The sequence below is a fragment of the Petromyzon marinus genome, chromosome 80, assembly GCF_048934315.1.
Source record: "Petromyzon marinus isolate PM22_M1 ecotype Great Lakes invasive population chromosome 80, UKy_Petmar_22M1.pri1.0, whole genome shotgun sequence".
NCBI lineage: Eukaryota > Metazoa > Chordata > Hyperoartia > Petromyzontiformes > Petromyzontidae > Petromyzon > Petromyzon marinus.
This window is the reverse complement of record NC_133746.1, coordinates 9,172,162-9,186,052: the sequence shown is the minus strand read 5'-3', so window position 1 is coordinate 9,186,052 and position 13,891 is coordinate 9,172,162. Positions and strand designations below refer to the sequence as shown.

At 46.4% G+C, this 13,891-nt stretch overlaps 1 protein-coding gene across 4 annotated transcripts in view; it reads left to right on the top strand.

The window, feature by feature from the left end:
- Positions 1-13,891, top strand: part of LOC116957661 (uncharacterized) — a 99,041-nt gene that overhangs the window by 60,029 nt on the left and 25,121 nt on the right. For all 4 annotated transcript variants that reach the window (XM_076057233.1, XM_076057234.1, XM_076057236.1 and 1 more), the window contains exons 8-9: positions 8,267-8,559; positions 13,326-13,357. In XM_076057233.1, coding sequence (XP_075913348.1) covers positions 8,267-8,559; positions 13,326-13,357 — 325 coding nt within the window. The remainder of the gene's footprint in view (positions 1-8,266; positions 8,560-13,325; positions 13,358-13,891) is intronic.

The window sequence follows — 13,891 nt, the reverse complement described above, 5'->3', positions numbered from 1 at the left end:
GCAGCTGCAATGGCTGCTTTGGGTACGCGGTCCAGACCTCCCCAGACACCCTGGCTGACAGAGGAGTTGTTCAGGATGGTTGAGAAAAAGCGACAGGCCCACTGTCATCGGCTACAGAATCCCACGTCAGAGAATGAGGAGGCTTACCGCAGCCTTCGCTCGGAGGTTCGGAGAGCCGTGAGGCGCTGCAAGGATGGGTGGTGGTCGCGGGTTGCTGAGGAGATGGAGTCTGCCTCAGTGGCCCGTGATCACAAATCTCTATTTAACTCCATCAAAAAAGTAACCTGCAGCGCCACACCTATTACCATCATTAGGGGAAAAAACGGTGATCCAATTTCCGACCCCCAGGAACAGGTTCGCAGATTTGCTGAGCATTTCTGTGAGGTCCTGGGGGAGGGAAAATCCCTCAGCCAGGAAAACATCGTGGCACAAAGTGAGGATGACCCTGTAGAGGCTGCGGTGCCTCAAATATTGGATGAAGTCACCCCCTGTGAGTGGCTGGCTGAGGTGCCATCTGCTGAGGAAGTATTGAAGGCGATCCGGAGTCTGTGACCAGGAAAGGCAGCGGGCAGAGATGATCTCCCAAGCGAAATGCTGAGGGAGGGTGGCGTTTGTGCACAGACTGCCCTATATGACATCATAACAACAGTCTGGACCGCTGGACGGGTTCCGCAGGATTGGAAGGATACCCTGGTGGTCCCCCTTTTTAAGAAGGGGGACCGCACAGACTGTAACAACTACAGGGGCACCTCACTCCTCAGTGTGCCGGGAAAGGTCCTGGCAAGGATTATTCAGCATCGCCTTGCCAGGCACGCTGAGGAGAGGCTTGCGGAGCCCCAATGCGGTTTCAGGAAAGGGCGGTCCTGCACAGATGCCATATTTTCTGTTCGTCTGCTACAGCAGACGTGTAGGGAATTCCAACAAGACCTACATCTCTGCTTTATTGACCTGGTCAAGGCCTATGATACCTTCAGTCGGCCTGGGCTCTGGGTCGTTCTTCGTGCTTTTGGAGTACCTGACCCTCTGCTCACGATCATTAAGGACCTTCATGATGGTGAGCGGGCCCGGGTAAAACTACGTGGCCGGGAGTCAGAGCCATTCCCTGTACACCTTGGGGTGCGACAGGGATGTCCTCTGGCTCCCACATTATTTAACATCTATTTTGACCACGTAGTTCGTGAAGCCTTCAATAGCTGTACCGGGGGAATCTCCATATGGTACAGATATAATGGGAGGCTAATCGATGCCCAGGTGCGGTCAAGGGATGGCTCCCTATTGCTCAACCACGTTATGTATGCTGATGATTTGGTAATAGCTGCTCAGTCAGAGGAGGAGTTGGAGACGCTGCTGCTGAGACTGGAGCGTGCCACTAAGAGGTGGGGCCTTACCATCAGCCCCACCAAAACTAAGCACCTGCCTGGGTATTTTGTACCATCGGACACTCCACCCCCACAACTCCCAATCGGTGATGGGGCAGTTGTGGAGAGAGTGGAGAGTTTCCCATACCTGGGCAGTGTGCTTATGACTGGCTCCAGTTTAACAGCAGAGGTCTAACTCCGAATCAGTCGAGCGGCAATATCTTTTCATCGGTTGCGTAACGCTGTGTGGAAGCTACCTGGTTTGTCGCTCCGCACTAAGCTTCAGGTCTTCTCGGCCACGGTCATTCCCTCCCTTCTCTACGCTTGCGAAACGTGGACCCCCCTAATGGAACATCTACGCCGGTTAGAAATATTTAGGCTGGCCTGCCTACGGATCCATCCTGGGTTTAACCAGACTGGATTGTGTGAGGAGCTCACAAATCCTTGAAAGATCTGGGCAGGGTCCCATCGGTGAGCTCCTCCGGCAGGCAAGGCTGCGATGGCTGGGTCATGTAGCCCGCATGCCCAGCCATCGCATGCCGAAACAGCTTTTGTTTGGCCGGATTGAGGGGGCTAAGCGGGCGCGGCACGGGCTAGAGAAGAGATGGAGTGATGTGGTACAGGAGGATGTGGAGCTGAGTGGACTTGCCGATGACTGGTACCAGCGGTGTCAAGATCGGCCTCTGTGGAGGAGGCTCGTGAAGGACGCTACTGGGCAGTTGGAGGCAGTCGCCCTCCAACAACAACGGAGGGCGGAGGAGCGACGCTCACAACAGCGAGCGGAGCGCCGGGTGGCTAAAGCACAGCAGGTTGGCACAGTAGGGGGCACAGGTGGTGCATCAGCCAGTCATCTCAGTCAGTCGACCCGTGGCACCTGGGTCTGCCCCGTGACCACCTGCCAGCGGGCGTTCGACACTTCACGTGGCCTCAGGGTGCACATAGCCTGGCACAAGCGTCGTGGTGACGTCACCGCCACTTAGTGGCGAATGGCGGTTGTTGTTGTTGTTGTGTGTAAATGTGTGTAAATGTGTGTGTGTGTAAATGTGTGTGTGTGTAAATGTGTGTGTGTGTAAATGTGTGTAAATGTGTGTAAATGTGTGTGTAAATGTGTGTAAATGTGTGTGTGTAAATGTGTGTGTGTGTGTAAATGTGTGTGTGTGTAAATGTGTGTGCGTGTGTGTGTGTAAATGTGTGTGTGTAAATGTGTGTGTAAATGTGTGTAAATGTGTGTGTGTGTAAATGTGTGTGTGTGTAAATGTGTGTGTGTGTGTAAATGTGTGTGTGTGTAAATGTGTGTGTGTGTAAATGTGTGTAAATGTATGTGTGTAAATGTGTGTGTGTGTGTAAATGTGTGTGTGTAAATGTGTGTGTGTAAGTGTGTGTGTGTAAATATGTGTGTGTAAATGTGCGTGTGTAAATGTGTGTGTGTGTGTAAATGTGTGTGTGTGTAAATGAGTGTGTGTGTGTGTGTAAATGTGTGTGTGTGTAAATGAGTGTGTGTGTGTGTGTATATGTGTGTCTGTGTGTGTGTGTAAATGTGTGTGTGTAAATGTGTGTGTGTAAATATGTGTGTGTGTATGTCTGTGTCTGTGTGTGTGTAAATGTGTGTATGTGTGTGTATGTGTGTGTGTGTAAATGTGTAAATCCGTGTTTGTGTAATTGCCGGCGTAACGTCGCTGCGCTCAGATTGTCGTGGCTTGGCTCTCCAACACACTACACTGTACTCTACACTGCACTCTACACTGTACACTACACTGTACTCTGCACTGTACTCTACACTGCACACCACACTGTACACTACATTATACACTACACTACACACTATACACTACACTGTACACTACACAGCACACTACACTGTACACTACACTGCACACTACACTGTACACTACACTGTACACAACACTGCACACAACACTGCACACTACACTGTACACTACACTGTACACTACACTATAGACTACTATACACTACACTATACACTACTATACACTACACTATACACTACTATACACTACACTATACACTACACTATACACTACACTATACACTACTATACACTACACTATACACTACACTATACACTACTATACACTACACTATACACTACACTACTACACTACACTATACACTACTATACACTACACTATACACTACACTATACACTACTATACACTACAGTATACACTACTAGAAACTACACTATACACTACTATAGACTACACTATACACTACAATATACACTACTATACACTACACTATACACTACTATACACTACACTATACACTACACTACTACACTACACTATACACTACTATACACTACACTATACACTACACTATACACTACACTATACACTACTATACACTACACTATACACTACACTATACACTACACTATACACTACACTATACACTACACTATACACTACACTATACACTACACTACACTATACACTACACTATACACTACACTCTACACTACTATACACCAGACTATACACTACACTATACACTACACTATACACTACACTATACACTACTATACACTACACTACACTATACACTACTATACACTACACTATACACTACACTATGCACCACACTATACGCTACACTATACACTACACACTACACTACACTATACACTACACACTACACTATACACTACACACTACACTATACACTACACTATACACTACACTACACACTACACTACACTACTACACTATACACTACTATACACTACACTATACACTACACTACACACTACACTACACTACTACACTATACACTACTATACACTACACTATACACTACACTACACACTACACTATACACTACACTATACACTACACTATACACTACACTATACACTACACTATACACTACTATACACTACACTATAGCCTACACTTTACACTACACTATACACTACACTATGAACTACACTATAAACTACACTATGCACTACTACACTACACTATACACTAGACTGCTATACACTACTCTACACTATACACTACACTATACACTACACTATACACTACACTATACACTACACTATACACTACTATAAACTACTATACACTACACTTTACACTACACTATACACTACACTATACACTACTATACACTACTATACACTACACTATACACTACACTATACACTACACTATACACTACACTACACACTACTACACTATGCATTACACTATACACTACACTATACACTACACTACACACTACCCTATACACTACACTATACACTACACTATACACTACACTATACACTACACTACACACTACACTATACACTACACTATACACTACACTATACACTACACTACACACTACCCTATACACTATACACTACACACTACACTATACACTACACTATCCACTACTATACACTACAGTATACACTACACTATACACTACACTATACACTACTATACACTACACTACTATACAGTACACTATACATTACACTATACACTACACTATACACTACACTACTATACACTACACTACTATACACTATACTACACACTACACTATACACTACACTATACACTACACTATACACTATTATACTACACTATACACTACACTATACACTACACTATACACTACACTATACTATACACTACACTATACACTACACTATACACTACTACACTACACTATACACTACACTATACGCTACTACACTATACACTACACTATACACTACATTATACACTACACTATACACTATACACCACACTATACACTACACTATACTATACACTACTACACTATACACTACACTATACACTACACACTACTACACTATACACTACACTACACTACACACTACACTATACACTACACTATACACTACACTATACACTACACTATACACCACACTATACACTACACTATACTATACACTACTACGCTACACTATACACTACACTATACACTACTATACAGTACACTATACACTACACTATACACTACTACACTACACTATACACTACACTATACACTACTATACACTACACTATACACTACACTATACACTACACTATACACTACACTACACTATACACTACACTATACACTACACTATACACTACACTATACACTACACTATATACACTACACTATACACTACTATACACCACATTATACACTATACACTACTATACACTACATTATACACTACTATACACTACACTATACACTACACTACACACTACACTATACACTACACTATACACTACACTATACACGACACTATGCACTACACTATGCACTACACTATACACTACTGTACACTACACTGTACACTACTATACACTACACTATACACTACTACACACTACGCTATACACTACTACACTACACTATACACTACACTACACTATACACTACACACTACACTATACACTACACTATACACTACACTATACACTATGCTATACACTACTATACACTACACTACACTATACACTACACTATACACTACACTACACAATACACTATACACTACACTATACACTACACTATACACTACACTACGCACTACTACACTATGCACTACACTATACACTATACACCACACTATACACTACACTATACACTACACTATACACTACACTATACACTACACTATACACTACACTATACACTACACTACACACTACACTATACACTACACTATACACTATACACCACACTATACACTACACTATACTATACACTACTACGCTACACTATACACTACACTATACACTACTATACACTACACTATACACTACTACACTACACTATACACTACACTATACACTACTATACACTACACTATACACTACACACTACACTATACACTACACACTACACTATACACTACACTATACACTACACTACACTATACACTACACTATACACTACACACTACACTATACACTACACACTACACTATACACTACACACTACACTACCCTATACACTACACTATACACTACACTATACACTACACACTACACTACACTAGACACTACACTATACACTACACACTACACTACACGATACACTACACTATACACTACACTATACACTACACTATACACTACACTACACTATACACTACACTATACACTACACTATACACTACTATACACCACATTATACACTATACACTACTATACACTACATTATACACTACTATACACTACACTATACACTACACTACACACTACACTATACACTACGCTATACACTCCACTATACACGACACTATGCACTGCACTATGCACTACACTATACACTACTGTACACTACACTGTACACTACTATACACTACACTATACACTACTACACACTACGCTATACACTACTACACTATACACTACACACTACACTACACACTACACTACACTATACACTACACACTACACTATACACTACACTATACACTACACTATACACTATGCTATACACTACTATACACTACACTATACACTACACTACACTATACACTACACTATACACTACACTACACAATACACTATACACTACACTACACTATACACTACACTATACACTACACTACACACTACTACACTATGCACTACACTATACACTATACACCACACTATACACTACACACTACACTACACTATACACTACACTATACACTACACACTACACTATACACTACACTATACACTACACTATACACTACACTACACACTACACTATACACTACACTATACACTATACACCACACTATACACTACACTATACTATACACTACTACGCTACACTATACACTACACTATACACTACTATACACTACACTATACACTACTACACTACACTATACACTACACTATACACTACTATACACTACACTATACACTACACTATACACTACACTATACACTACACTATACACTACACTATACACTACACACTACACTATACACTACACACTACACTATACACTACACACTACACTATACACTACACTATACACTACACTATACACTACACTATACACTACACTATACACTACACTATACACTACACACTACACTACACACTACACTATACACTACACACTACACTACCCTATACACTACACTATACACTACACTATACACTACACACTACACTACACTAGACACTACACTATACACTACACACTACACTACACGATACACTACACTATACACTACGCTATACACTACACTATACACTACACTATACACTACACCACACTATACACTACACTATACACTACACTGCACTGTACACTACACTATACACTACACTATACACTACACTATACACTACACTACACACTACACTATACACTACACTAGACACTACACTATACACTACTATACACTACACTATACACTACACTATACACTACACTATACACTACACTATACACTACACTATACACTACACTACACACTACACTATACACTACACTACACACAACACTATACACTACACTATACACTACACACTACACTACACTATACACTACACACTACACTATACACTACACTATACACTACACTATACACTACACTATACACTACACTACACACTACACTACACACTACACTACACTATACACTACACTATACACTACACTACACTATACACTACACTATACACTACACTACACACTACACTACACACTACACTACACACTACACTATACACTACACTACACTATACACTACACTATACACTACACTATACACTACACTACACACTACACTACACACTACACTACACACTACACTACACACTACACTACACTATACACTACACTATACACTACACACTACACACTGTACACTGTACACTATCTAGAAGTTTCTCCTCCCCCACCGCAGGAGCTCCGTCTCGCACAGCCGTGAGCGGTCTCTGTCGGCGGCTCACGACCGCTCACAGGAGCGGCAAGTCCTCCGGCAGATCTCGCACGAGGAGGAGGAGGAGCAGGAGGAGGAGGAGGAGGAGGAGGAGGTCGTGATGGTGGTGGTGGAGGAGGAGGGGGATAGGAGACGTCGCCATCGGCACGGAGGAGAGGGCGACGGGGTTGAGAGCAGCTCATCCAGCTCCGAGGAGGAGGATGAGGAGGATGAGGAGGAGGATGATGAGGAGGATGAGGAGGACAGCGAGTCGGACGGTCCGTTCGTTCGTTCCTAAAAAAGATAACGTGGACTCGCACACAGAGACCCGTAGACTCGCACACAGAGACCCGGAGACTAACACAGAGATCCGTAGACTCACACAGAGATCCGTAGACTCACAAAGAGACCCATGGACTCACACAGAGACCCGTAGACTCGCACAGAGACCCCTTAGACTCGCACAGAGATCCGTAGACTCACACAGACACTCACACAGAGACTCACACAGAGACCCGGAGACTCACACAGAGACCGTAGACTCACACAGAGACTCACACAGAGACTCACACAGAGACCCGTAGACTCACACAGAGACTCGCACAGAGACCCACAGACTCACACAGAGACCCATAGACTCGCACACAGAGACCCGGAGACTAACACAGAGATCCGTAGACTCACACAGAGATCCGTAGACTCACACAGAGACCCGTAGACTCACACAGAGATCCGTAGACTCACACAGAGACCCGTAGACTCACACAGAGATCCGTAGACTCACACAGACACTCACACAGAGACCCGTAGACTCGGACACAGAGACCAGTAGACTCGCACACAGAGACCCGTAGACTCACAGAGAGACTCACACAGAGACTCACACAGAGATCCGTAGACTCACAGAGAGACTCACACAGAGACTCACACAGTAACCCATAGACTCACACAGAGACCCATAGACTCACACAGAGACCCATAGACTGACATAGAGACCCGTAGACTCACATAGAGACCCGTAGACTCACACAGAGACCCACAGACTCACACAGAGACCCACAGACTCACACAGTAACCCATAGACTCACACAGAGACCCGTAGACTCACAGAGACCCACAGACTCACACAGAGATCCATAGACTCACACAGAGTTCGTAGACTCACACAGAGACCCGTAGACTCACGCAGAGACCCGTAGACTCACACAGAGATCCGTAGACTCACACAGAGACCCGTGTGTGTCTGTGTGTGTCCGTGTGTGTGTGTCTGTGTATGTGTGTCTGTGTGTGTGTGCCCTACTTCCTCGTGGTGCCGGATGGGCAACTCTGTCGTGGACAGTGCTGTGGGGGGAGGTCCAATTTTGATTGGCTCCTCCCCTCATGGCATATGTGTCCACCACAGGGGCTAAACGGGGGCTCTGGATGGGTGCGAGGGGCTGGTAACCCCTCCACCTTCAATTAATTACCACTAAACCACGAGTTAAACTGAAATATGTAACTAATAAGCTTGTGCCGGAGGCCCAGGGGGGCCAGGCGTCTATGACGTCTCCTGGCCAAACCCCAATTGGCGGAGCCAGGAGATTGAATCTCTACCCTCGGGGCTCCTCCAGAAACAACGAAAAGCCACTACGGGTGGCCACGTGGAATGTTCGAACGCTCACTGCGGAGGAGAGGCTGCCACTCCTCTGTCGGGAGCTGGACCGGTACCGCCTGGATCTATGCGGCATTCAGGAGGTCCGGTGGACCGGCTCTGGCTCCTGCCACCATGAGGGGTGGACAGTCCTCTACTCGGGGCAGCAGACTGCCAAACAACAGGGTGTGGGTCTTCTTTTGAACAAAAGAATGAAGGGGGCGTGGGAGCGTGGCGGTGAGGTGTGGGAAGCTGTAAGCCCCAGGCTACTTTGGGCTCGCCTTGCCATCAACCGGAGGCGAGGAATGGTGGTCGTGGTTACTTATGCCCCCACCGAAGATGAACATCCGTGGAGGGATGCAGGCAAAGCCGATGAGTCAGATGCCTTCTATGACCTGTCACAGGTGCTGGCTAAAGTGGCCCCTCGGGATAGAGTCATCATGTTGGGTGACTTCAATGCCCGAGTTGGTCATGATACTGGCACCTGGTCTGGAGAGATTGGAGGGCACGGGCCAGATCAGCTCAATAACAACGGTAGGAGGCTGCTAGATTTTTGTGCAGCCCATGGGCTTGTAATTACCAACACGTTGTTCCGGCATCGGCGCATCCACACAACATCATGGATGCATGCCGGGTCCAAGCAAGGACATCTGCTGGACTACATAGTGACGGACCAGCGGATGCGAGCCCATGTCCTTGACACCAGGACCTACCGTGGAGCTGATCTGCCCTCTGACCATCGACTAGTCATCTGTAAGATGCGCCTGCCATTCTTCCACTCTGGTGGTGGTGTACACCCAGGACCCCATTCCAACCTAAAGTGGCCTGGTCTCAGTTATCTGATGAAATTTGCAATCGAGAATTTCATCATCGCTTGCGGCTGGGATTGGCATCGTCCCCGACTCCTCCTGATGTCGAGGGTAAATGGGCGAGGTTTAGGACTGTGACTCATACAGCTGCAATGGCTGCTTTGGGTACGTGGTCCAGACCTCCCCAGAGACCCTGGCTGACAGAGGAGGTGTTCAGGATGGTTGAGAAAAAGCGACAGGCCCACTGTCATCGGCTACAGAATCCCACGTCAGAGAATGAGGACGCTTACCGCAGCCTTCGCTCGGAGGTTCGGAGAGCCGTGAGGCGCTGCAAGGATGGGTGGTGGTCGCGGGTTGCTGAGGAGATGGAGTCTGCCTCAGTGGCCTGTGATCACACATCTCTATTTAACTCCATCAAAAAAGTAACCTGCAGTGCCACACCTATTACCATCATTAGGGGAAAAAACGGTGATCCAATCTCCGACCCCCAGGAACAAGTTTGCAGATTTGCTGAGCATTTCTGTGAGGTCCTGGAGGAGGGAAAATCCCTCAGCCAGGAAAACATCGTGGCACAAAGTGAGGATGACCCTGCTGAGGCTGCGCTGCCTCAAATATTGGAAAAAGTCACCCCCTGTGAGTGGCTGGCTGAGGTGCCATCTTTTGAGGAAGTACTGAAGGCAATCCGGAGTCTGAGACCAGGAAAGGCAGCGGGCAGAGATGATCTCCCAAGCGAAATGCTGAGGGAGGGTGGCGTTTGTGCACAGACTGCCCTATATGACATAACAATGGTCTGGACCACTGGACGGGTTCCGCAGGATTGGAAGGATGCCCTGGTGGTCCCCCTTTTTAAGAAGGGGGACCGCACAGACTGTAACAAATACAGGGGCATCTCACTCCTCAGTGTGCCGGGAAAGGTCCTGGCAAGGATTATTCAGCATTGCCTTGCCAGGCACGCTGAGGAGAGGCTTGCGGAGCCCCAATGCGGTTTCAGGAAAGGGCGGTCCTGCACAGATGCCATATTCTTTGTTCGTCTGCTACAGCAGAGGTGTAGGGAATTCCAACAAGACCTACATCTCTGCTTTATTGACCTGGTCAAGGCCTATGAACCATCAGTAGGCCTGGGCTCTGGGTTGTTCTTTGTGCTTTTGGAGTTCGTGACCCTCTGCTCACGATCATTAAGGACCTCCATGATGGTGAGCGGGCTCGGGTAAAACTACGTGGCCGGGAGTCAGAGCCATTCCCTGTACACCTTGGGGTGCGACAGGGATGTCCTCTGGCTCCCACATTATTTAACATCTATTTTGACCACGTAGTTCGTGAAACCTTCAAAAGCTGTACCGGGGGAATCTCCATATGGTACAGATATAATGGGAGGCTGATCGATGCCCGAGTGCGGTCAAGGGATGGCTCCCTATTGCTCAACCACGTTATGTATGCTGATGATTTGGTAATAGCTGCTCATTCAGAGGAGGAGTTGGAGACGCTGCTGCTGAGACTGGAGCGTGCCACTAAGAGGTGGGGCCTTACCATCAGCCCCACCAAAACTAAGCACCTGCCTGGGTATTTTGTACCATCGGACACTCCACCCCCACAACTCCCAATCGGTGATGGGGCAGTTGTGGAGAGAGTGGAGAGTTTTTGATACCTGGGCAGTGTGCTTATGACTGGCTCCAGTTTAACAGCAGAGGTCTCACTCCGAATCAGTCGAGCGGCAATATCTTTTCATCGGTTGCGTAACGCTGTGTGGAAGCTACCTGGTCTGTCGCTCCGCACTAAGCTTCAGGTCTTCTCGGCCATGGTCATTCCCTCGCTTCTCTACGCTTGCGAAACGTGGACCCCCCTAATGGAACATCTTCGCTGGTTAGAAACATTTAGGCTGGCCTGCCTACGATCCATCCTGGGTTTAACCAGACTGGATTGTGTGAGGAGCTCACAAATCCTTGAGAGATTTGGGCAAGGTCCCATCGGTGAACTCCTCCGGTGGGGAAGGCTGCGATGGCTGGGTCATGTAGCCCGCATGCCCAGCCACCGCATGCCGAAACAGCTTTTGTTCGGCCGGATTGAGGGGGCTAAGCGGGTGCGGCACGGGCTAGAGAAGAGATGGAGTGATGTGGTACAGGAGGACGTGGAGCTGAGTGGACTGGCCGATGACTGGTACCAGCGGTGTCAAGATCGGCCTCTGTGGAGGAGGCTCGTGAAGGACGCTACTGGGCAGTTGGAGGCAGTCGCCCTCCAACAACAACGGAGGGCGGAGGAGCGACGCTCAGAACAACGAGCGGAGCGCCGGGTGGCTAGAGCACAGCAGGTTGGCACAGTAGGGGGCACAGGTGGTGCATCAGCCAGTCATCTCAGTCAGTCGACCCGTGGCACCTGGGTCTGCCCCGTGACCTCCTGCCAGCGGGCGTTGGACACTTAACATGGCCTCAGGGTGCACATAGCCTGGCACAAGCGTCCTGGTGACGTCACCGCCACTTAGGGGCGAATGGCGGTTGTTGTTGTGTCTGTGTGTGTGTATCTGTGTGTATGACTGTGTGTGTGTGTATGTGTGACTGTGTGTGTCTGTGTGTGTCTGTGTGTGTGTCTGTGTGTGTGTGTGTGTGTGCAGACAAGCGATGGGGCGACGACGCGGCCACGAAGGTGAGTACACTATACACTACTACACTATACACTACACTATACACTACACTATACACTACACTATACACTACTATACACTACACTATACACTACACTATACACTACACTATACACTACACTATACACTACACTACTACACTATACACTACACTACTACACTATACACTACACTATACACTACAGTATACACTACACTATACACTACACTATACACTACACTATACACTATACACTACACTACTACACTACACTATACACTACACTACTACACTACACTATACACTACACTAGACACTACACTATACACTACTACACTACACTATACACTACACTAGACACTACACTATACACTACACTATACACTACTACACTATACACTACACTAGACATTACTACACTACACTAGACACTACTACACTACACTATACACTACACTATACACTACTACACTACACTATACACTACACTATACACTACACTAGACACTACTACACTACACTATACACTACACACTACACTATACACTACTACACT